We start from the raw sequence: 26916 nt of genomic DNA on the forward strand, positions 1-26916 counted from the left end.
TATGTATGTATGTATGGATGTATGGATGGATGGATGGACCCCCCCTACACAATGATTTCACACGTTGGCTATAGTCTATGAACATTTAATAATATTCAGTAGAGATATAATAACGTAGGTTAAAGCCGGGAATGTAAGAGAAAATAAACTAATCTCTTTACATATTTTATGTTTGGGTATATCCGTTTGTCAGTCACTGTGATTGCAAACACACCACTTCTCTAAACTACCTAATCATGTCCCTGCATGGAATGCGAGACCAAGCTGGCATCATATGCAGAGGCAGCAGGTCTGGCAAACACTGAAGCCATAAGCTCTAACATTTCATCGTACAAATTAAGACCCCTCTCTTTCTCTGAAAACTTTCCATAGTAATTATAGCCATTTAGCACTGTTGTGTTTAACGTGTTGCTTGGCAAGAAATTACGCTCTCTATGCATTTTCCCTTGGCAATGAGAGAGGTCCTCCAAGAAGCCTGCAGTTTTCCTGGCAGGAACCATGGGAAGCTTAATTTTATTTGTACGCCTTCCCCCGTGTTTGTGTATTTGAACCCCATGCGTTGTGCATGGGGTTCAGTCTTGAAAAGGACACACTGGCCTCGAGACAGTACACATCAGCTGAGCTGCTTCAATACAGTCAGCCTGGCCTCAACTGTGATGATATAATGTTGGTGGTGACACATAGGTCTGTGAGAGTATAATTCAATGTGCTTGGGAACCATAGAGTGGGCAATCATCCAGGACTGTGAGAAAGCCGTGGTAGAGTTCCTTTAGGGACCAGGGCTATAAACGGTAACAGTGTCACAGTCTCAAAACAGGCACAAATACAAACAAAATAGGGATGTTAAAAACAGATTGTGGTTAACTTTAACTGGTTGGCTGACATTTGGTAAATAAATGGATGTTGTTGAACAATTCATTTTATTAATGGTGTAGCTTATGGCATAAATACAGTTGACCCACATCCCCAACCCAAAATGACAAATGTATGTACACAGGACCGCAATGGAAACAAGCCCTTAGGGCTTTTCGTATTATACTTTTAACACCATTGTATAATCGTACTACTGCACTATTTGCAAACTGTTAATAAAGTATTCAATCAATCAATAAAACAAACAGGCTGTGACATGGCCACTATTCAGCTCTTTGACAACGTTTTCAACGGTGTGCCTAACTGGTAGACTTTGTGTCATCAACACCACAGATTAAGCTGCCAGACATGATCAATGAAATGGCACAACATTTTCTGTTGCAAAAGCAACATGATTGACTGCAGACAACGTTTCTTTCAGATAAGTGACATCTGTTTATAGTCCTGGTCAATTCAAGAGGTGACTGTCGGCCCGGGCGGCTGGCGTAGCCGTCTGGGCACCCAGGCTGGTAATCCAGCCTGACAGCGTGTCTCGGGTTCGAGTACCAATCCCGACGACATTTGCTGCATGTCACCCCGCCCCCCCCCCCCCCCCTCTCTCTCCCCATTTCCAGTCTGTCTACTGTATACACATTAATAAAGGCAGAAAAAAATATATTAAAAAAAAAGAAAAGAGGTGACTGTCGCTCTATAGCATATGATATTCTGGCTTGAATATTTGTACTTTATATAATAATAACAGGGGCGGCAGTGGCTTAGGAGGTAATAGAGTAGCTCCCGGGCTCCCCCAGAGTTAGTGTCGAAGTGTCTTTGAGCAAGACACTGAACCCCTAATTTCTCCCGATGAGTTGGTGCCTTGCATGGTTTCCTCACCCATCGGTGTGTGAATGGGTGAATGTAATGCACAATCATTGTAAAGCACCGGCCTTGGATAAAGGCGCTATATAAATGCACCATTTACTTTATTGTCCCACCCTGAGCAAGCAATTTTTGCTACAGTGGCAACCATCTCTTCGGGCAACCATTTCCCACCAAGTTTCATGAAAATCTAGCCAAAACGTTTTATTTGTTTTGTTCAGACAGACACATACTTACACACAGAATACAATACCCTGCCATGCACTGCTGCAGGCAGGGTAAAAAGACTCACTAATACCTGTGGGGATGAGCAGGGTAGTTCCTTGGGGTACAACACACTTGTAACACTTGTCCACTTTGTCCCCGAAGAACACCTCGCTCTGATTGGGCGAGGAACTCCATGCCTCATATAGTGCAAGGTTTTCCGGAGTGGGCTTGATCAAATAGAATACCTTTTCACCCTGCATGGTAAGCAGAAAGAGGAGGGTAGAGAGTTGGGAGGGGGTTCATGTTTATTTCATATAAACATCCACAACCAGATGGCAGGTTGGGATTATTAGTGCTATTATCTGAGACAGCTGCAGGCCAAAATGATTATGGGTTAGTGCGGCAACAAGTAGTCACCGCAGAGCTCTCTTAATGTCAGTGAGCTTGGTAAAAGGTGTTTCGGTTTATGTGCGTGTGAGGCTTAGAATAACAGCATGGATGGGATTGAATGTTGTGTTTTATTGATGCAAATCAAGATTGGGAGCTAAATATGTTCAAACACTCTGATTTGCATGTTCTGTGCCATTTTGATTGCATAGCTTCAGCGTACGTATTAGTCTTGTCCATCGTGTACACACAGATTTACAAGTGCCCAAACACAATGAGGTTTTTCCAATATACGTCAACACACAGCTTACCCAGAGAACGTGGTACCAGACGGAGGTGCCTCCAAAGTCTATGTGAAAGTCTGTGTAGCAGTCCTTCACTCCCATCAGACAATACTTCTGGACAAAGGGTTTGGGGAAAAATGAGTCATCTGGCCAGTAGTTCTCCACCCAGGACATGTTCTGGGCCACATCAGGAACAACAACCAACTCGGACATTCTGCACGGAAGGGGGAGAAGAAAAAGATCATGTCTTCGGTCTATCCTACTATAATTCTAGTAACCTGACGGTGGGTGGGTGGATGGAGTCCTGGGTCTCCGATCAAACTGCGCATGCGTCGTGTTGCCAGGTTTCGCGAGAGAAACAAGCAACGAGGTCTATGAAAACGAGGCCAAACCAAACGAACCCTATACCACCAACATTGGCCCTACAGCGCTTACAGTCGGCCGACATGGCAACACCTAGACCCCGCCCACTCTCTCAGTACAACTCTTCCTGTGGAAAGTAAACACACCAGACGGACCCGAGGCGGGCGAGTAACGTGGGGAGGGGTGACCGCGGGCCGGGGGGAGAGCCATATGAAATCCGTGTTAACGGAATCGCGGTCGGAATCGCGGAAATTAACAATAAAAATGGAATTGGAATAAAACACGGACTATTACAGAATTTGGAAAATAAAAAATATTCGCGGTAAAATATTTTTTTTTATCGCGAATTTTTACAAATCCACGGGCCACCACCATTTTGCATGGTCACATCCTACTTTATAAACAGTAAAATCCACGTACAAATAGTCTTAGAAAGACGATAGAAATAATAATACATGGGCGACGCCATTTTGCGCATGCTCAGACCGAATTATTTTGGGAACATTTTTGCGTATAACACAACAAGGGCCATTAGCGTCCACGCAGTTGAAACGTGACGTGAGCAGACCTGATTGTATGGGTAACACATTTAACACACGTGAATTAAAAATAAACTCTGATTAATGTTGTTAGTGGTGTAAAATGCCATCAAAAAATATACTCAAGCCTGCTGCAGGGCAACAGAAAATAGCAAGCCTATTTTGCTATTTTATATAGCAATTTTTTATATATATATATATATATAACTATAACAACATAGTATTTATATATCCGTTTTTATATTTATATTTTGCTATATTAAAATAGCAAGCCTATATTGGTGCTATTTAATGTACTTATATACTGTTCTATGTTTGCATATAATTTGCAAATATTAAAGATTTGGAATTGTGTGGATTTCTTTCAGAGACATGTATGGACTGTTATATCTTGAACATTTATTCATTTCCACTTACCAGACACTTTTTTTATGGTAAAAATGAGCATAAAAAGCAAAATACAGAATTCAGAAATATTAAAATGGAAAAAACAGAATTTGGGAAAAAAATAAAACGGATTTCATATGGCTCTTGCCGCGACGGGAGCGACCGGGGGGGGGGGGGGGTTTGCCACGACGGGACGCGCGCGGGGGAGAAACCGCGCGTCAGGACGTGCATTAACCCCACGTTTGCAACGACTTTCGTCTGCGCCATTCACCGGGTATGGTCTAGTAGTATACTAATCAGATGAAGATCATTATAAATAATAACTAAATAAAACAGTGTTCAAATAGATATACATGGTGGTGTGTGATTGTGAGTGTAATTCAACCAACTTGTGGTTTTGCAAATATTAACAAGGGCAACTCTTGGCATTTTGTAGAGAATTTGTAGCATGTACATTTCATGTTTTCAAAAGGTTTGGGAAGGCACTGCATACAATCCCGTGTTCAAAACATTTATTTTGTCCCCAATAAAAGCCTTTCAATGGGTACTCATAATTAGTAGCTTGTGCCATAGTTAGGAGTACTATAGAATGCAACAATTAATTCAGTGACCACAAAGGCCACACTGACGCATATGAAAATTCAGTTGCCAATTATGATTGTGATTGAGTGACTGATGCCATCCAAGCTCTGAGCCAACATAACATTAATTGTGGGTCTGAATAACTGTCTCCGTCAGGCTGAAAGGCATGGCCGAGACTATGTTCTGCACCCTATCCGCCCGTCCGTCCGTCCCCATGTGTCCGTCTGTGAACAGCTAATCTCCGGCACGTTGGCTTGGTCGCAGCGAAACTGTGCACACATCCCTGGATGCCAGAGCTGAAGCTCTGCCCCAATTTTTTCACATGGGCCTGTTATAGCGCCACTAGGCCATTTTTTGCAAAACCATTTTTTTGACAGTACTTCATCTCTATACTCATTAAACTAAATGAATACAAAAGGTTTTTCATATTCTATCCTGATTGGCTAAGATTGGCTTCCAAAGTTTGCAGGAGTGGTCTGTTTTGACCAAAATGCCACAAATCATGAACACAGCTTGCGATGAACTTTTGCATGCACATTCCCACTAGGCAGAGGAAGAAATGCCACTTGACCTCATGGTGGCGCTATAACAGTCGAATTTGGGTTTTTACCTATAACTGCACCGATCTGCGTAAAACTTTGTATGCACACTCCCTAGAGGCCAAGGAAAAACCTTTCCCCTAATTTTTCACATCTGCCTTTTATAGCGCCACCAGGAGGCCGACTCATATATAATTATTTTTCTAGTTTCTGTGTTCCAGCAGGGACAACTCCTGCACAGTTATATTCATGCTCGCCTCTCACACAGAAACAACTAAATGAAACAGACCCCCAACTAAAGCCAATGGCTTTTAAGAAAAGATAAACCTCTATTGATCCCGGGGAAATTTCATAACATGACCCATCTTTGCTATGTTAAAGTATTCACTGTGAAAAGGGTAAATTCCTTCTGTGGCTATGGGGCAATGTCCCACCAACTGTGGAAGGAGATTTTACTCCATTTTCGATCACAATATTCTAGCACAGTGTTACGCGAAAAGCTGTAACAGGCTGTTTTAGAGTGTTACACGCAAAGCTGTAATTTTTTAAGACAGACCACCGAATGCCCAATCAGTGTCAAGAGTACAGCCCCTTTGGGACGACTTCAGTCACGTTGAAAATTGCCCCAAATCGCTCCCTTAAGACTTCCATGTTAAGAGCATTTTGAAAATAATAATTTCAGCCTCTTCAATGCATTTTCAATGTGTTCCAGGAGGGCCTGTACTAATGTGATTTAATAATTTGTAACCTGGTTTAGGACCGGTGCCTCCCATCCCCACCTCAACATGGAATGCTAAAAAATATTACCCCAACTCAGATTGTGTCATTAGATAAATTACCAGGAGGGCCTAAAGAATTCAGCCCTCGGGAGGGAGGTAAATATTTTCTGAAATATTGGAGTGAAATGTCACACATGGTGTTACGACCATAGTACGACCATGAATTTTATGACCATAGTATTAAGCATAGCGTGTAAATTCAACATCCTTTTTTTGTCTTGTGTTTTATGTCTTTTTTTAAAGATATGTTTTTGTCTTTTTCGGCCTTTATTGATAGTGTACTGAACATAGACAGGAAATGGAGAGAGAGAGACGGGGAGTGACACGCAGCAAAGGTCGTCCGGATGAGGACTCGAACCCGCGACACGCTGTCAGGCTGCAATGGAGCCTAGGTGCCCCTTGTTTGTTTTGTCTTACTGAGGTCACAAAGTTCTGGCGTATGGTGAAAAGGCATACTCAAACATGGAAATCAGCTGATTTGGTTTAGTTTGGTTTGTTGGTGTCTAGATGGTAAACTATTTTGTCAACTTGAGTGAGGATAGAAAGCATCATTATGAGGTTTACCTCAACCAAACTCCTACCACTTCCGCTATATCTGTGCAGAAACGGCTTTAGCCATTCAAATTGGGAGACTTAATGAATCTATCAATCCGGTAAATGTGTCTGATGTTGTTTTGCAGTGGAATTCCCCTTTAATTTATATAGCACTTTCCTCTAACAAACAAACATCACAGTGCTTAACAGAATAAGTAACAACAGAATAAAGGAATAAACAAACAATAAGCAAATTCAAAAGAATGTTGTGTCAAGGTAAATCAAATTCACTTACTTGGTGTCAGAGAACTCCAGGCTGATGAGGTTGAGGACTTTAGGCCGATGGGGCTTACAGTAATACTTGATAAATTCGCCGAGCTTCATTTTGCTGTCTGCCTGCCGTGCCACGTCTATGACATCGATGATTTTCTCACCACCTGTGAGGTACAAAAACGGGATAAGACAACCACCAGCACTCTAATGCTCACTCTGTGGATAATAACAACAACTAACAGTGTTTAATTGTACAATATAAATAAATAGGTAGTGGAGTGGGCGAGGGGATCACTGGGTCGTAAGCCTGCTGGCATTTCCATGTGCCTTAACAACAAGCCCTTGGGGGAAACTGGCATCTCCGTGGCAGTGTGTTTGGGGAGGTGGACTGGACATATGCGAGCTAGGCAATCTGTCAATCTGTACAGAGACCACCAATCCCCGAGGAGGGGGAGTGGGTGGAGGTGAGAGGGTCAGCGCTTTAATGCCTGTGTGTGCTTCTGCCTGTGCGTGAGAGAGAATGCAAAGTATAGAGATATGATGCAAGAGTGGGGACATTTTTTTATGGATGTGGGATAAAGAAGCTGTGGGTGTTGCATTTATGTGAAGAGCCGGAAACAAGAATGGGAATGAGTGCGAAAGAAGCAGTCAAAGAGACACTGTAACTTGACCAGCATACAGTTGGGAGGCTACAAATCATACTCTGGCAGGACTGAACCAACAGCAAAGGACCGGATGCAGGGCTAGTGTGCAGTACGTGTGTGTAGCAAGACAGCTGGCTATCTTGCGTTTTCTCAGCCCCCTCCCACACACCTTTTTTTTTATATCACCTCCCCTACACACAAACAGCTCTGAGGGCCCAGCTGGCCAGCATCTGATGACAGAGAACAGCTGGAGTAAAAGCAGGCAGTCACACAGAGACACAAAGCCTCCTGCAAACCACAAACTGACAAGCCAATGCAACCCGAGCAGAAGGCTTTTATATTGCCCTTACTTCATACTGTACTATCATAAAAATAAACCACAAAGCACTTTAATGTGCCAGGATCTTTAGTTTGAAAATAAAAAAGTGAAACGCCCGGCATTTGAGCCCGGGTCTCCCACGTGGGACACTAAAGCCAAACATCTTAATCACAAGCCTAAAGGTGAATCACCGTTGAGTAGACATATATTAGGCTTTTGGTCTTCAGGCAAAGGCTCTGTGCCACTCCACTACAAAAGCACCACTGTTAACAGCTGCAGCCCAAGTACTGAGCCCGACAACCATAGATACAGACGGCGTCGCGTCATCAGCATGTCTTAGCTGGGGGGTAAACCTGGGGAAAACACACAGATTTCCACCAGCTGGTAATACTGGCATAGCATGGTTTTCTAAATTAGAACAGTAAATTCAAAAGTAGGTGCCATATCTTCACAGATTCCTTGTGTTGTTGCCACTCGACAAAGAATGCTACATTTTCAAATTATACAGAGTTAGATTGGAATGTTGTCCTTATATCACGAAGGACTGAACGGATGATCCAACCATCGGCCACCATCGAATGGCCCGAGGTTATCTGGTTGAATCGCCTGGTAAGAGACACCAGCCTCACGTAGCCAGACTATATCACTGCGTGGATTTGAGTCTGGTGCTTCTATGAGGACGTTTTTTTTTCTTCAAAATTAATGATGTTTATTGAGCACGGTTGAGGGATTTTCATTGAGACAGGAGCAGCACTAAAGTTTATCGACGCCATTACTGTTTTGACGATGTGCTATCATGCAGGGATTTACACGCAAGCCAAACCCTAACCCATCCTCCTGTTTCAAACCTACAGCAAGACAGTTTAAAACATGGTAATAAACAGGGGTGCACATAACTTTTTAGGTCTAGTACTCAGAAGAGCACCTGGAGATGTGACTTGGTGCGCAACAAATAAATGGTCCCGTCCCATTTTGTCAACGAGGGGGGGGGGGGCGGGGGGGGGGGTTTTCTTCTTTTTTTCTCAGCTGCGCGAGAAAAAAAAAGAAAAAGGACGCTCCGCCAGATTGGGACGTTCGCGGCATATTTTGCACAATCACGGTGCGTTCATCATCGGTGACGAGTGCCTCTAACAGCCGCTTCTGGCTGCGTGCGCAGCGGGGCAATGCGAGGCGATGCGAGACACTCACACAATCACGTGCAGCATGCATCTCTCCCCCTGCGCCTACTGGCTGTACATGGGGCCGACGGGTGCTTTAGCGTGAGTGTGGCTTCAGGAAGTATCCTAGCCTCGATCTCCAGGCTTTTATTTTTTAGTTTTGCTAAAAAATAAAAGCTTGGAAATTCCTGTCCCGGCTGTTGGTACGCAAAAGCGCCTCGCGTCGTCTGATGTGGTGCTCATTTTTTATTTTGGGTGCGCATGCGCACCTGCGCACCAGTTATGTGCACCCCTGGTAATAAATATGTAGCTAAAGCAGTAATTATAACAGGAGACACAACTCAGTGTTATAGAGTGATTAATCCAACATTTATGGTAATCCCGAAACAATCTGTTTCGCATACGTAAACATGTTTTGTAGCCAGGTTCCACAGGCGACCAAACTCTTCCTGCCGGTAGATGGCTTACAGCCACTTTGTTCTTCTAAACAGTTCTGTGTCTTTTTTTGGCCAATTTTTTTTTAAAACATATTTGTTGTGCAGAGCGCACCTCCTACGTAGATGCACTGCGGCGCGACAGTGGAGCTAACAACACCGCAGAGCTCAAGACCCTGACGCTAGACAGGAGGGTGTGGAGGGCAGCGATTCAGAAGTCCTGAGTTGGTGTTGGCTAGACCGCACACTTCCATCGCATTGTTGTGCATAACGTAACACAGAAGCTCTTCTGCATTGTTGGTCTTTGTTAGCAATGGAGGCACCGACACAGATACAATATTTTCCCCAACCCTTAACACCGGATTGACATTTGTGGGCGTTCCTGTATATCGCTGTGTGTATCTATAGATTAAATGATGACACCGTCCAACTTCTGACATTGGCTAAGGAGGTCAGTGGTTCATGATCCAGGGTCAATTTAAGGCCACCGGGTGGCTTAAGGTGGGCTTGGCTTAGAAGCACCCAAGACCCAGGAGACAGTATTATCCGCCCCCGTTGTCCCATTGTCTTCCCACTGTACGAAGTGTAACCTTATACAGTCCCCGGTCAAAACACCTGCGCCTTGTCAAAGGAAAATGGCTTACTGCTCAATAGGGCATGGGAGAGGAAGACAGAGTGAGAGAGAGAGAATGAGTTGGTAATCTGAACTTAATGATAAAGAAAAAAATGCCAGAAGGGCATGGTAATGGACTTGTAACAGGAGCCTGGAAGCACCAGCGCCTTTCATTAAGGAAGCCTGGTGGTCACAGAGAGAGCAGTGAAAGCTTAGCCGTGTCTCCTTTAGAGCTCATTCAGACGTCGTCTGATGCCTGATAAGTGGGTTAAAACCCCATGAACCTGGCAACCTGTTCATATTGACACACAGATGGCGCCTGCTCAGCGATGGACACTCACTGGGTGGTGGTGGGTGGTTTCATTAGCTGCTGATCGGTCAGTTTTTGGGGGGCAGAATCATGCATCCACCATATGATTCCAGACAGAAGATGAGTTGGCCAACCTTCAATTGGCGGCCGCTTTGTTCTTACTTATAGCCTTTTGTCCTTACCCACATACTGTTCTACATCCTTGACCGAGAATGTAGGGGGTGGTAGCTTGAGTCCCAGGCCTTCCCTCTGGGTGACAGCTATGGGGTAATTGAAGCCATGTCTCTCCAGGTACCTGGGGGTCACCAGCTCTCCTTGCATCCGCACCAGGATCTCCTCCGCACTGAAATCAAAACACACAGCACAGCGACAGGTCATATAAAGGCCTATTGCTTAGTCATAAATGTAGTGAATTAGATTAACCACAGTGGCATGAATGTGTCGGATGTTTCAGAAAAATGAATGTTTTTAAACATGGATGCGTTTTCATGTTTGGTGAACAGATTGAATAAGAAGAATCGTTTGTGACTTAAGACGAAATCTCCACCTGGGCATACCTGGAATGTCCTCAAACATTCAACAAACGGCCTTTGGGTTGGGTTAGTTGGCAGGTGTGCATGTGAGTGTGTGTGTGTGTGTGTGAGCATGTGGCACACTTGACACGCACCTGGCAAATGTCCTGTTCTGAAGCTGCTTGATGAATACTTGAGTGCCTGCCTGCACTGGCTTGGTTCCATCGTCCGGCTCCGTGTAGTCGTGTCTGTGCCAGTTGTTGCGCTTTTTCACTGTTAACAGATATGATTTATTAGCGTTCAGCCACTGATATTAAAGTTTCATGGTGTGTCCATTCTTTCCTAAAATCTAATTTCATGTCGTCAACATTGACGTTTCCCCCACAGAAATGAGTAAATTATGCATATCCCGCCCGTCTTCATAATTATATTAATTCACCACTCAACGATTGCACTTAAGGGCTGGAGTGCACTGTAAAATCATTAGTGTTAATTTAGCGCAGAAGAGTGTACAAATGGAGCCAAATGGACCCACAAGAGTTAAAATAAAACTAAGGATTTTACTGGGGCGCATGTCCAATGGAACTGGAAAGCTTACTGCACCATTCAATTAGCCCGTTAATGTCGGCCCTCTGGGCTCCCAGGGGCCACCCCCGGCACTTCCCAAAAAATCAGACTGAAGCCCTGCTACCGAGTGTCCCGATTCCCCTGTGGCTTGTCCAGGAATGAGAGAGTGAGTGAGTGTGAGTGTGAGTGTGAGTGTGAGTGTGTGTGTGTGTGTGTGTGTGTGTGTGTGTGTGTGTGTGTGTGTGTGTGTGTGTGTGTGTTCCTGACATAATAATAACTTTATTTGCAACATACATAAAATGTAGCCCTAAGCCCAACGTGCTTCACATTAAGATAATAAATACTAGGATGCCAGAAAAAACAGAAACATAACAGAAACATAACTAAACAGTATACATAAGCTCAATTGTGGGACAATGTTGGACAACAAACCAGTTAATTGGGGTCAGCATGTCACCATAACATTGGTGTGTGTTATACAGTGGGAAAAACTCTCAAAGTCACTCTTTTAGCACATAAACAAATGCAAACAAAGCTGATACTGCCTATAACTGCTCCTAAACTGTATTTTTCTGAGGCAGGGTAGACCACGCTCCAACTGATGTTCACGAGGGCTTTTTATTTTACCCACTGTAGACAACGTGAAAAACTGTAAATGAAATGACATAAAACAAATACAATGTTTTAACCACAATCAATTATAAACATGAATGATGTCCTTGTTGACAGCCATGCTGTATTCTTTTTAAATGTCCATGAAATGTCCACATAACACATGAAATGTCCATTTTAGTTGCATAAACACACACAACAAAATAACAATGACTGAACAGACCAACACAATAAACAATGACATACCGTGTGCGCCTTCTGCCCAGATATGCTCAGGAGTGTTAGTACTTTTTATCATTTTATACCATTTTATATATTTTCTTCTTGGCGTCCACAGAGCTCCTCACAGCTCTGAAACCCTGTTTGTTCTGATTACCAGCACCTAAGCTCACGCAGGTGAACCCAATGCTGCCATGATTGCTGTCACGTGATATCTGCTACAGCAGGCCACACTGCAGAGTGGAAGGCACTATGTCTATATCACCATACTCAATACACATACAATACAGTATATTACCCCAATAAACAATATTCACTTCTCATATTTTCAGGAAAACAATAAAATAAAATACCACAAAATTCAACCACTCTGGAACAGCTACACTGCCCCCAAATTACACTGAATTTATTTACTGCTTAATGACCTCTTATGCTGTATAAATCTGTAATTTTCCTATCTAATTAAACACAAAATATCACATTCTTTAGTTTGAATTGACCTTCAACCAACCCACATTTATGCACTCATTTTGTATTATGTCACAGGTTTCGTATTTGAATTGGACTTAAATTTGTGTCAGACCTTTCTTTCCAAAGTGACCCTGCCCCCTTGGACCTTCATCTTCACTTGTTTCTTTCCTCTTCTCCTTTTTCTTTTCCTTTTTGTTCCTGACAGTCCGGTATTTTCTGTCAGAGCTGTGGAAACATCAGAACGGTTTACCACGTTCTTCTCCTGTCCCACTTCAGTGGAGTTCTTGGATGCTGAGCTTTCCATTCTTCTCAGCTTCTTTCTGGGTTTTGTTCCCTCTTCCAGGAGTGGTACAGAGCTCTCTGTGCCATGCTCAAGCTTCACTGTGGCCATAACTGTACATGGCTTCTTCAATGTGACATCTTTTGAGCTTGCACGTGTTATGGACCCCACAACACTCCAGCCTAGGTCAGTTCTGACTGCATAAGGCTCATAATCTTTACCTGATATAACTTGTGTTGGTTTCAGAGCTCTTGCACAGTCGTAACCGATAAGAAGACCAACAGGACAGTCCAACAAGTCAGGCATTTCTTCTGCTATGCCGTGAAGGTGAGTCCAGAGTTTTGCGGTTTTCCGAGTGGGAATACTGTTCTGCTCCAGCGGTATGTACTCCCGCGTGTATGCAGATGGCAAATCAATGTTTACTTGTGAGAAGTAACCTCTTATCCTCAGACCGGTCACTCTTTGGCATTTGACCACTGAACCCCTGTCGGTCAGTGTTGACAGTTTCAGTTTGACTGGCTGTGCATCTGCTTGAATCTTTTCTGCAGTTTCTAAGTCAATGAAGGTGTTGCTGCTTTGTGTGTCCAGCAGCGCATACACCAAGGTTTCAGGGCAGGTGCCATCGGCCGATGACAGCCACACAGGAACAGTCATTGATGTGCGGTTACCATTGTCCCCAATCACGCTGCATGAGACAGTTGAAGCTGTTGCCTCTAGCTCTCCAGAAGGCTCTTCGACTTGATTTTCCTCATGAAGTGGAGAGGGATGGTTCCCCCTGCAAAGGTTGCAAGTGGCCCGGTTCCTGCAGTTTTTGGAGATATGGCCTACTCTGAGGCATCCAAAGCACATCTTATTCTCCATGACACACTTTTTCTTTTCATCTAGTGACAAAGCTGCAAATGTTTCACATTTATAAATGAAGTGATTCTGCTGACAACATGTACATATTATTTGCCTTTTGTTTGCAGAATGGCTATTTTCTGAATCAGCAGTGTTTTGGGAGGTTTCAGACACCTCTGTTGTCGTTGCCAAGACCCTCGCTCTAGAATGCTTTGGTTCCCTCACAGATTTTTCATCCTCATTTCTCAATGCATACAGGGAGGTAATAGGGTTGCACGCTGCACGTGCTTCACTTGCCACAAAGTTAGCAAATTCTTTAAACCCTGGGTATGGCTTTCTCTCATACAAACCATCAGTGACTTGTCGGTTCCAGCGGGTAGTGACAAAGTCTGGAAGCTTTTGTAGCAATCTTTGATTTTGTTCACAATCGTTCAAGACATTTAGCCCCTCCACATAGGGCATGGCATTGTTGCATGAGATCAGGAAATCACTAAACTCCCTTAATTTAAGTGAATCCCTTGGTCCAATCTTTGGCCAGCTATTGAGCTTTTCCCTGAAGGCTCTTTGCACCATGAACGGGTGTCCATAGCGCTCGTTCAGGGCGTCCCATGCCTGCACATATGCCTGATCGTCACTTCTATAGAATGTGCCTTCTAACACACTTAGTGCTTCCCCACTAATGTATCTTTTTAAATAGTACAGCCTGTGTGCTGAATTTTTACAGCTCGATTCAATTAGGGCTTTGAAACATGTGCTCCATTCAATGAATTTTAAAGGATCTCCTGTAAATATGAATGGCTCTGGTGCTGGAAGTTTATTCAGCGTCAGGGACTCTTGTAACGCTTGAACTAGTGAGACTTCATGTATTGTGAGCTCTTGCTTGTTTTCAGTGGAAGGAAGGATTGGAGTGCTACTCCGTTGGATAACAGGCTGACTTGGAAGCTGGATATTTGCTGGTTCCATGTCCCTTATTTTGCTATTCAGCTTCAATTCCTCTTCAACATAGGCGTTATATTCAGCTTCTACAACTTCCAAGTCTCTTTGTTTTTCCAGTTTGCTCAACTTCCGTTCAGCTGCTATGACTTCAAATGCTCTCTTCAATTTTTCTTCCGTATTCCCTTGTTTGGCTTCCAAGTCCCGTTGTGTCTCAAGTTTCCTCAACTCTTCTCTCTGGGCTGAAATGTCTTCTTCATTGTTTATTTCAGCCTTCTTTGAAGCCAATCGCACTGCTGCTCTTACTTTTTCAATTGTTAATGCATCTGAGGCTTGACTTCCTTGCTGGCTGCCCCGTTCTGCTCTTGACACAGTTGAGCCATAAATTGACTTAGCATCTTCTCTTTTGAGTAACTGGAGCGCTGCAGCTTTTGCGGCTGCTGGATCAAACTCTGTTGTGCCAGCCTCTGCTGAACGCCTTTTCAGTAGAGCACTCACTTCAGCAGTTACTGAGACACAGCTATCTATTTTACGCCTGATATCTTGAGTTGGGGTTGTCAGTGCACGTAAAGCCTCATATTCTCCTGTAAGGTCCGACTCCCATTTCGCCAGAGTTTGTAGCCAGTCCTCTAAGTCATCTTTTGAGCACTCCTCTTTGAGTTGCAACCTCAGAAACTGAACCTCTGCCTTAAAATTTAGATACACAGACATAAACTTTCGTGTTCTTTTTTGAATGTTATCATCTAAAAGTGCACGCTGTTTCTCAGTCGGGCGTCTTACACGCTCTGAGTGCCTGACAGTGGCAGGGTCAGGTTTTTGTGGCTCTGGGCCTTGCATTACAGGCTGATTAAAGTATGAATAAATCTCTGTTATTCGCTCTTGAATTGTTTGTCTCTCTGACTCATCAGTTTCAGTTTCTAACCTTTTCTCTAGTTGTGCCTTCTCTTCTTTTAACGCTGCCATAATTAGCTCTGGGGCAACAACCACACCTTCATCCATATCCCTTTAATTCAGAGTGGCTTGGCTTAGAAAGGGTAGGCTAAGTATTATTTAAACATCCCAAAATGTTTAAATATAAAGGAAATGGCTAGTTTTAAATTAGAACGTTTTAACAGTTTTTAAATCACCAAAACTGAATGAACTCAAATGGAATCTTTGGAATAACACTTATGAAATATTTTCAAAATGTCTTAAACTCTTAAATGACTTGGTATTGTTCAGTCTTACAAATGAATATCAATTTCAAAATATAAAATCGATTTTTTCCCCTTCCAACACACACACAATACAGTCTGACCTGAAGCCAAGGATATTTTGACGCTTGTGCACGAGTGAAATTTCTCCTGTAGAGAACTTGCAGACCAAAACGGTACGACGCTGCCTTCTTGTGGCCGACTCGAACACTGCAGCGTCTACTGTTGCTCTTCTGGTCCACCGTTCCGTTTATTTAGGTGAAGTTCATGTGCGCGACGTCACACCGGCTTGCATACAGGCAGGTTGCCGGTTGATTCGTGTGCGTTGAAAGATTCGTGTGCGTTGAAAGATTCGTGTGCGTTGAAAGATGGAGTCTCTGGAAGACGCTGCGGCTGTCTTGGCTCCTCTCCCATGTTAGACGCTCCACTCTCCCATGTAGACGCTCCTCTCTCGCTCGCATGTGTAGGGTTGTAACGCTGGTGTCCCGATCCTCACCGCTGTCGAAATGAATGGCCGCCGTTCTCAGTCGTCTCCAGCCTGGCGACGCGCTGTTTTCACCGTGGTAGAGTGAGTCTTGAGAAACGGCCTTCACTTTGGCAGTGAGTGGCGACGTTTTTCACTATAACTGCTCCTAAACTGTATTTTTCTGAGGCAGGGTAGACCACGCTCCAACTGATGTTCACGAGGGCTTTTTATTTTACCCACTGTAGACAACGTGAAAAACTGTAAATGAAATGACATAAAACAAATACAATGTTTTAACCACAATCAATTATAAACATGAATGATGTCCTTGTTGACAGCCATGCTGTATTCTTTTTAAATGTCCATGAAATGTCCACATAACACATGAAATGTCCATTTTAGTTGCATAAACACACACAACAAAATAACAATGACTGAACAGACCAACACAATAAACAATGACATACCGTGTGCGCCTTCTGCCCAGATATGCTCAGGAGTGTTAGTACTTTTTATCATTTTATACCATTTTATATATTTTCTTCTTGGCGTCCACAGAGCTCCTCACAGCTCTGAAACCCTGTTTGTTCTGATTACCAGCACCTAAGCTCACGCAGGTGAACCCAATGCTGCCATGATTGCTGTCACGTGATATCTGCTACAGCAGGCCACACTGCAGAGTGGAAGGCACTATGTCTATATCACCATACTCAATACACATACAATACAGTATATTACCCCAATAAACAATATTCACTTCTCATATTTTCAGGAAAACAATAAAATAAAATACCACAAAATTCAACCACTCTGGAACAGCTACACTGCCAATATATGAAATCACAAAACCCAGTATGAATATTACAATGCAATGTTCCCTAAAGTTAGCAAAATCAATGTGTGTGGGAGAAAGAGAGGTGATACAGGTGCGTGACAGAGAAAGCAGAGGAAGGCATGACACGCTGAGAGACAAGTTACTCACTCAAGGAGGGTCCATGTGCAACATCACAGTTGGGACAGTGGTAAACGTCAATATCCACAGCATGGTGCTCCTCCACCTGGACACAGCTGGAGAGGACGGGACATGAACAGTTAAGCAGGATAGCACACACATCGCTGACATGTTCCAACAAGGACAGCTCAGGGTTTGTACAATCCTAGCCAAACAGTCAGAAGCCAAGCGCTCTTGCGACATCGAAGATGGATCCACGGCACGCTCGTGTTTTTAGCTTTCAAGAAATTAGGCTAGCTGTAAGTTTTTGTGAGCCAGGACTGTCAACACAAATGGTTAGGAGTTCCTTGAAAACTCACAAACATGATGCATGTCCAATTTTTTTATGTATTGCTAGTAATCTGAATGTGGTTCATAGAAATCGATTCCCCACGAACACAAGCAAGTCCCAAAAGGGAAGCTACAGAATATTTCACCAAAACAAAACATACCCTGGATGTTGTGCAAGTGGTGTTGGCTGGTAATTCACAAGATAGCCTTTAAAAAATAAATTAAAAAGTCCTGTGCCTTCAGTAAGCATACAGTACAATGCTATCATTTGTGAGTGTTTCAGAGGAAATGCCAGTAAAATATATTGTTACAGGATTTATAACAGCCTTTAAGGAAGTGGAGGTCACCTTCAAGTTCTATTTGCTAGGTTTCAGTCAAGCCAAGAAAGATGACGAGACGCAAGCTAAAACCGCACCCTGACAAACTGTGGGTGTAAAGGCTGAGTGACATATGTAGGTTGGAGATGAACAAAGACAACTAAACAGCAGAACACGGCATGAGTGGTAGATGACCTTTCATGGCCTTTGACCCGACATTTTCAATAAATGCTGTGAAAGTCTCACAATCTTTGACTATTACGGAAAAAATAGGTTACAAGGAGCTGCCCCATCCTTCAGTTGTGTCATGCCATGCATTTCATAGCCTTTGACCAATGACAATACAATTATATTGGCAAGTTTTTTCATCCTGCTGTGGGCAAACCTGGGACGGGCACTAACTGTTTGCTATTTACAGTGGGCATTGTTGTCACAGTCTTACGTCTTTCTCCCACGGATCTGCGACAGTGTCAGCGTCACTCAAACCACTACCCCCAACTGCCTTGCAACAGCCAAACCACAGGCAGCAACAAACACACACACACACACATTCCACTGCACATACCAGAACCCCATTCCAAAGCAGCATGGGCTGAAAATGAGTATTGCCATTCTGCTTGAGTGCCTACCAATAGATGTTTGGAGGCAGAACGATTACAGGATGCATGTGTTTAGCTGGGACTTGGGTTCTAGTTTAGATAAGCAATGACAGGACCCTTTGTGCGTATGCTCTGCACCAAAGGCTACATTGGTTGTTTTTGTTTCAATTTGCATTTTGACATGTCGTCATAAAAGGATGCATCATTCATATCACCAGGCATATTCTGCATGTGATCCTAAAAATACTCATCATGCATCTCCTGAGAATGTATTTATCTAAATCTGGGTCAACCCTCCCCCTCCCCTCAATAATCACATCTCTTTACATCACACATGCACACATTTCCTTTTCAAAATTGCCATCATGTGAGTCTACGCTTGATCTGATCCAATTTTGCACATGTCGGTGCTACTGTTGGTGGTGATGATCATCGACTCATATTAATCCCGCAGAAATTAGGCATGTCACAATTATTACATATTTGGCATGTCACAAATATTTTGCTTGATCAAATGTCAAATGTTATGCTTCCATCATTATTTCCACATCATTGTCCAATCTCTTTCAACCTGGCGCCCCTATTTTGGGCAAACAAACAATCCAAAATGTTGGAAAACCTTCTGAATAGTGGAAAGTCACTTGTCATATGTGCCAAGTGCAATTTTTGTTTACAAAGCCTAAACAAAAACATATTTTTTATTTATATTATCCAATGTGCAATGCCAAAAACAATTGAATCATGAATCGCAATTATTTGTATGACTATTAATAGTGTAACATTTCATGAACAGAAAACAAGCAGTATAATCAGAGTCCTAATCCAATCAGGTGACTTCAGACATTCTTGTTCTGGCCAATTCAGAGGTTAACAATTCTAGCTTTCTGACTTCTCACATGGCCGAGTCTAATTTGATTATGCAACTCTTAGGCTAGATAAGGAAAAGTTAAATTTGCCACCAAGAGACAATAGTTTGAGTGTGCTCTAGCAAATCACAACTGTAAAAACATTTAGGATGGGCAATATTAATATAATATATCATTTCTTTCCCTCCATCTGCAGAGGTTAGATTCAGTGAGATAGCTAGCCAGTAGCATGGGGTGTAAACAGCAAACAGTAAAGTACAGCCTGTTTTCTGAGAGAGAGCTGACCACTGCCAATCTACTTTGATCTAAGAGGAATTGCAGGAAACTGTAAAGGAAACAAAGCTGATAACCATTAAGTCATCAGGAAGCTGTGAACTCCTGTGACTGCTGCCCCCTTTTAGCATTAATGTACGAACAGGATGTGGATACTTAACAGTAGCTCAGCCCCCATTTTACTAAAGTTAGAAGCCATTATTGAATACATAACCAAACATTTACATTGTTGGCTACTAGCCAACAATGTGCAATAAGGGTTCCAGTGTAATAAACAATGGAATTGTGCTAATGGCAAGAAACACATTGTTTTGACATTAACAGGCCCAATTACATGCATCACAGCTCTCATTATTCAAAACAGTTCACAGGTACAGATTTTTTAATATATATAAAACAAACAAAAAGCAAACTAGACACTTTTGCAGTTCCACCACATGAGCATGGCGATGACAAACAACAACACTGTACAGTTCTGATTGAGGTATTAGGTTTAGCTCATGGAGCTGGAATCTTGGCCAGGACGTGTGGCTATTTGCTGGGGGAAAGCATGAGTCACCACTCACTGCCAGTGGGCTGGGTGGGACGTGTGGGAGAGCGCGCGCTATGCTGAGGTGAGCCAAAGAGTTGAGATGACCTCGCTGTCCTCCTCCTTCCGTCTCCCCTTATGTAATGACACAGTGGGAAAGCAGGGCACTGTGCCACATGCACTGGTCTGACTCAGCTTATGTCACCTGGGCCAATGATTAACTGTTTAACCGGGTGCACAGCACTCAGGAGAGTGTCAGGAATTTAGGTACTGATGGGGGTGAGTGAGAGGAAATTCCGCTCAGACACACCCAGAGAGAGAGAGAGGAGAGAAATATTTTCTCCATTGCGCAGGCTGATGATGAATTGCATCATCGTGGTGCTGGGGAGTGCATGCAGGCTCTTGTATCGACTCGAGTCTTGCACCCTTTGGAAGGAGTGATCAAACTGAGGTCAAACTGCCCTGTAACGGAAGCAACGCAGCCATCACCTGTTGCTGGACCACAGGACAAAGTATGGCGGAGGGGACAGGTCAATGACACGATCCTCCAAAAAGGAAAACAAGCCCAATGAGGGTCAAGCAACGTTGCTTTGCAGAGACCGCAACGGCACCCCAATAGAACATTGAGCCAAACATCCCCTCCCGAATGGGGGGGGGGGGGGGGGGGGGGTCTGTCTGTGTGCTAAACCCCTGCCATCAGCAGCTCTCCCTCCACTTCCTTTCATCAAGGGCCTCCTTCCTGTGTGACTGAGAGGGCTTATTCATTAGTCCATGCACTGTGAGGGGTTCATTGTCCTCAATGATCAGCGAGGAAACACAAAGGCCGGAGGCGGGCAGTGCCATTATTTTAAGCTCTAAATAACCCCCCCCCCTGCGTGGAACGTTGACACGCCTACATTAGGGAGCTGGCGGATCCCTAATGGATGGTTGGAGGAGATAGAGACGGGATAGGAGCAGTTAAACACACCTGGCCATCTTTATCTAGCACTCGAGGGTACGTTACTTCCCTCTAGGCTTTTATGGATGCACTCAACCGTAATCCCTGCAGGACTCAGTGGATGACGGAGCCACCAGCAGATAAAGATCTGTCCCTTTGGCGCTAGTGTGGATCATCTTTGCTAGCAGATGATAACATGGGGAATTACGTCTCTGCATTTAACCCATACCATTACGAAAAGTATGGGTTAAATGTACAGGGAACAATTTGGGGTTCAGTGTCTCGCTCAGGGACACCTTGACATGAAGCCTGGAGGAGCCGGGGATCAAACCCGGGGACATACTGATTCCCAGATGGTCGCTTTACGTCCTGAGCCGCTGCCTCCCTGGCAGCAGCCAACACTGTACTGTACACAACTTGGAGGAGATTATCTCTGTTTTCAGGTGGAAAACAACAAAGGAGGTTCACTTTGTTGTTCATAGGGTGTCATGGAGCCCTGGGGAGTTTTAACAACTTAATTGTTAACTCTCTGAGGCTTGCAGTGCCTCAAGGTTCACGGTGTTGGGCTGAGTTGTTCATTTTGTGATGGGGTGGTGCCTTCACATACGTATCTTTTGGTCTCAACAGAAAAAAAGTCTGACCACTTGGGCAGCAGCAGCTGGATGAAGCTGAAAACTGAATTTCCCCAGCAGGATCAAATAGCTCTAATTATTATGTCTCAAACTGACATATGGTAATCAATACAAGATGTTGACCACCTATTCAACATTGATAAACCTAATTAATGTTCTCTTTTCTTTTTGCCAAACCGGAGCAATTAAACGCTTTCCAGCTTTTTACTTTGACCCATTAACTTCCCCACAAACAAAACAAATCATTTTAAAGTCTGCTTGAATGAATATGGCAAAAAAAGACCATCCAAGCTCTCATCAATCCACCCACTAAAAACACTCTGTAGAGGCTATCTGTCTCTCTTTAGGGCTTTCTCCCTCTGTACGACATTGACGGATGTTGCATAGAACTTGGCTTTGTGGAGCGCCCATCAATCACTCCCCCATTCCCATTTTCATCTAGCCACCGGTCCTCTCTTAACACATTGACTGCCATCGGCTAATCTCAGAACGTCCATCGTAGTGCCAAGCAATTTCTTACCTTTTTTGTTTTTTTGATTCCGTCATAGGCCCCGCTAAATCCGTTTAAAATCCGCGTTCATTTGGTTCGACACAAACACGGGACCCGACCGAACAAAACGCTGAAAACCGTGCGGCGATCCGACACTGCATTCTGGAGAACGAGAGGAAAACGCTAAAATGGTGGATGCGGTGAGAAAAACAACAAGCCAGAGATAATGGCGTCCAAAGTTGACCGCTAGACAGGAAACGGAGGCGGGAGAAAAACCGGAAACAGTATTATTTCGTTTCCGGTCCGCCCACTTCGAGACCGGAAGTGCAAAAAAATCCGGAATCTGCACCTGCACGATTTAACATGGGAAAACTACGGGACTACGGGCTACGGGAACGGCACTTAACGGTTGGATTTAACGGCCCGTAGGACTACGGGCCTGGCAGTGGATGTGTTAACACTCATTCCCTCCTTAGTCCTTACCTATGAGAGATTTCAGCTGGGTGTCTTACACCTACGCTAGACTCGGACTGAAGTAAAGCCTATGATCTGAATTGATCCACTGAAGATCCAGGTTCGCCAACATCCAAAGATGCGACACAAATTGGCATCTCTCTTTGAAGAGAAGGACCCATCAGTATGTTACACAAGTACCTGGCAGTCACTTTGTAGGACTTTGAATGGAGGCTTTGTGGCCAATCAAATAAAGCACCTCTCTGCTTCCCATTCCCTAACTGGTCCTCAAACCCAAGCTAGCAGTTAAGACACAGGTGAGGCAGGCAAAGTAGGAAATTCAGTCAATGTGTCAGCCAACTGACGCATCATGACAAAGTCCTACACAAACTGGCCCGCATGCATGACCAACAACCAAGCCATGCTGACAGACAGGCACCAGGCTGCTCAATCCCACTGCTTTGCCCTTCATCAGTGTGCTATCATCCACATCCAGAGAATATCCCTTTCCTTCTGGCCAGCCTCGTGGGAAAGAGGCCTGAAATTAGGCCCTTTTTGGATCTAAACTGCATGCATGCGTGCATTCATGAGTCATCATCAGTGGGGGAAGCTCCAACGTTTGTTCCTTTCCTCTCTGTCACACGACACGCAGCCAGTCTCTTTTGGCTCAGACATCCAAATTCTGGGCGCAGAGTTCTTGGCAGTCGGTAAATGTGGTTACGCAATGGCTTCCGTCATTTTGACATGAGCAACGCGGTGTATAACTAGTTGCCATGGATACGCATCCCAAACAGACTGATGATCGTACACATGACGATCAAGGATAGAAATCTTGTGATCGAAAGGGAAGGAAAGAGGTCAACTGGATAGAGATGTCATGTCATACATTGTTCATTACATGGGCCTATCCTGCAACATAAAAGGGAACATCTTACATCAGTGGGTGTCAAGTAAGGACAAGAATGCACACTTAAAAAGAATAGACAAACTAAACACCAGTGAGGGCCTTGCTCCCACCCATTTACTTCTCAATCATACAGACCATGAAACAATGTCAAAGCATATAACAAGCAATAACGGCATGCACATCTACAACAATTACATAGACTGGTTTCAATAGAAAAACTAGACTTCCTCCCTTAAATAGCTCACACGTGGTGACCTAATAAATGACAGGGCTTGACTAATATTAAAGTGAGTGTGTACTATCCTTTACCTTGAATAACCTACTATGAGGAAAACTTAAACCCGCACATTGTGAGCGATCAAACTGGCTCTAATCTATTACAGTGGTTCTCAACCTTTTCAGGCCGTGACCCCCCAAAACAATCATATTTGAAACTGTAGGAGTTGAGACATTACATTTAGTTTGACTTAGTTCCACAGATACATATTGTGAAAATAGCAAATAGCAGTTGCGAGCTTGTAGATCGGCTATTTTCACAACTTCTTGCCTCTTTCTTATATTATTTGTCTTAAAAGTCCTTAAATTGTCACTTCACTGTCATCTGGAGACCCCCCCCCCCCCCCCCCGTTTTGAGAGTTGAAGGCGACTTCACTCTCAAAACTAACGCCATGGGTGAGACAATAAAACTAACCAACCAACCAACCAACCAACCAACCAACACGCATCTATTTCAGGCCAGGAGTCACACACACTGGCCAGGGTTGCCATGTCCGCTTATTAAAAGCGACTTTGGCCTCGTTTTTCTGTGAAGTTGCTTGTAAATATTGGTCGTTTGCGGGTTGCGTTTTTTTGGGGCTTGTTTCCAAAGTGTAGTTGCTTATTTGGGCATGTTTCCTAAATGTTGTTTAAATCAGTGGCTCTCAAATATTTCCAAGTCAAGTGAATATGCATTTGTCTGCGGACCCCCATCTGAAAATATTTTATGCCAAATCCAATTTTCTTGTTGAAAATAGCAGATCTACAAGCTCACAGCTCACACATCTACACAGTGAGCTTGTAGATTGGCTATTTTAGCCAATGTATTATGTTTAAAGGGCGACGGGCTCTCTTCTTTTTTTCATGGACCTGGTTGCTTGTTTCTTTCTCAAACCCTGGTAACACTGACACTGTCTTTGATCACCAATGTCTGTCTTGAGGACTGACTGACACAGCTCGACAATCCAGGATAGATCCGCATATTTCTAGCTAAAACTACCCACTTAACAGCTCTATTTAGATAGATTAACATCAACAACACATTAATCAAAGTGTGTGTAGACCAATAAGACACATTCTTCACACCAACCGCATATATAAATACATGTATATCAGCCATATTACATTAAAGTCACTTTTTTGGCGAGTCGTGTCAATAGAGGGGTTTAAAGGAACGCCACAACGCTCGCCCCAAAACAAAGTCACCCCGGGGCATATCCGGTGGTATTCCTAAACGTAACCTCAGTAATCTATGTTTTAAACCTAACCTTAGTCCTAAACGTAACCTCAGTAAATTACCCCTAAACCTAACCTTATTCCTAAACGTATCCTCGGGTAAATTGTGCCAAACACCTAACCTTATTCCTAAACTTAACCTTAGGGAAACTATTCCTAACCATAAACTTATTTCTAACCTTATCCTCAGTATGACAAATACAAGAACCGCTAGCGGGGGTGAGCGTGTTTTGGGGCGAGTCGTCCGGTTACCAGGGTTTAAAGCCCCCGTCGCCCACCACTAGCCCGTTAGCGAGCTAAGTTAGCTAGCCAGTCAGCGGCGGATGATGACTATTCGTCGCCTTTTTCTTGATTTAAATGCCTTTGTTTTTCTCCTCAAATGGCTGACACACATAGGAGAGAACGTCCTCTACGTACCTGCCGTGGAACCAGTCTTTACAGATGTCGCATTCGATCATAAACCGGCTCACGTCGTAGGGCTGCCGGCAGACACAGTACAGCGGGGCCGCCGCCATCTTCCTACTGTGTCCCTAAACAACGCAGGAATGAAGCAGTGTTGCCAGATTGTGTGAGAGAAATAAGGAGCCAGGTCTCTGAAAACAAGCCTAAAAGAAGCAACTTTAGGCCACATGAGCACATCGACTATTTGAAAATAGCAGATCTGCGTGAGCTTGTAGATTGGTTATTTAACAAAAATAATCTTGTAAAATAGATGTGAAAAAACATGGAACATTTTTGAAACATTTTAACAACACCATTTACACAAATCTTGTAGCCTATGGGGGTCTCTCTGGCACAAAATGTTTTCAGTCTGCGGACAAATACATATTAGTTTGGGGGTCCTTGACATGAAATGTTTGAGAACCACTGGTTTAAACAAGCCCAAATAAGCAACTACACTTTAGAAACCAGGCCAAAAAAACGCAACCACCAATTTTATTATTTTACAAGTAACTTTACAGAAAAATAAGCCCAAGTCGCTTATAATAAGCGGACATGGCAACACTGGCGGGGCTTTAACTCAGGATACGGAAAAGAACGAGCGTCGTGCCGAGCGTGCACGAACAGTTTAGAACCCCATAGCCCAGGGAGACGCGTTGTGGTTGGCGAGTTCAGTGGTTCTCAACCTTTTCAGACCGTGACCCCCCAAAAAATACTGATATTTGAACTGGGGTGGAGACCCCCCACCGGACCCCCCACCCTGATAAGTACTTGGAATGTAGGAGTTGAGGCATTATATTTTCTTTGACTTGGTTACACAGATAAATATTCAGAATCAGAATCAGAATCAGGTTTATTGTTACATCACAGGTTTACAAGGTAAAAAAGTGGGTGAAATTCGTTTTTTTTTTTTTTTACATCATTCCCATCGCAACGTTAATTTCCATAGAAAGAAGAGGGGGGAGGGAGAAGAAGAAGAAGGGGGGTAGGCCTAAGTGGGAAGGAGATCAAACAAGAGAACAACAGAAAGGCCAAACAAGTTATCTACATATTTACAAAAGTACCTGAGATAAGAAACAAAGTAAGGTGCCTGAGCATAGCAGCAATACTGTGCATGATATACTTATGGACGTTAAGGTGCTTAGAGAAAAAAAAGAGCACAATAAAAAAGACAAAAAGTCAGTGCGTTATACATGGGATTAAGGTGCAAAAGGTCATTGTACCTGGTGTAGTTGTGAAAATAGCCGATCTACAACTTGTAGATCGGCTATTTTCACAATTTTCACCAAAGTCCTTAAATTGTCATCGACTATTCCCACCATCGGGAGGACTACTACTCCCGGGCTCCTCATTGGCAGGTGAGTCAGTAGGACAGCAGTGACAACACAGAAATGTGTGTGGGGAGGAATTAATTGGCATTTTGACTAAATTGGGGAGAAAAAAGGGGTAAAAATATATTGGCTACTCGAAATTAAATTTAAAAAAATAACAATCTCTTCTATGATCCATAATTATATTATTTGC

The 26916-nt window shown here is 43.6% G+C and overlaps 1 protein-coding gene across 1 annotated transcript in view; it reads right to left on the reverse strand.

The window, feature by feature from the left end:
• kdm7aa (lysine (K)-specific demethylase 7Aa) overlaps positions 1-25489 on the reverse strand; it is a 36645-nt gene extending 11156 nt beyond the window's left edge. Inside the window, exons 1-7 of the mRNA XM_084050392.1 lie at positions 25369-25489; positions 17158-17243; positions 10750-10867; positions 10265-10425; positions 6628-6769; positions 2637-2823; positions 2030-2192 (exon numbers count right to left, since the gene is read on the reverse strand). Coding sequence (XP_083906518.1) covers positions 2030-2192; positions 2637-2823; positions 6628-6769; positions 10265-10425; positions 10750-10867; positions 17158-17243; positions 25369-25466 — 955 coding nt within the window. The 5' untranslated portion in view covers positions 25467-25489. The remainder of the gene's footprint in view (positions 1-2029; positions 2193-2636; positions 2824-6627; positions 6770-10264; positions 10426-10749; positions 10868-17157; positions 17244-25368) is intronic.
• Positions 25490-26916: the final 1427 nt, after the last annotated feature.

Source organism: Gymnoscopelus microlampas, assembly GCF_963454915.1.
Source record: "Gymnoscopelus microlampas genome assembly, chromosome: 23".
NCBI classification, from domain to species: Eukaryota; Metazoa; Chordata; class Actinopteri; order Myctophiformes; family Myctophidae; genus Gymnoscopelus; species Gymnoscopelus microlampas.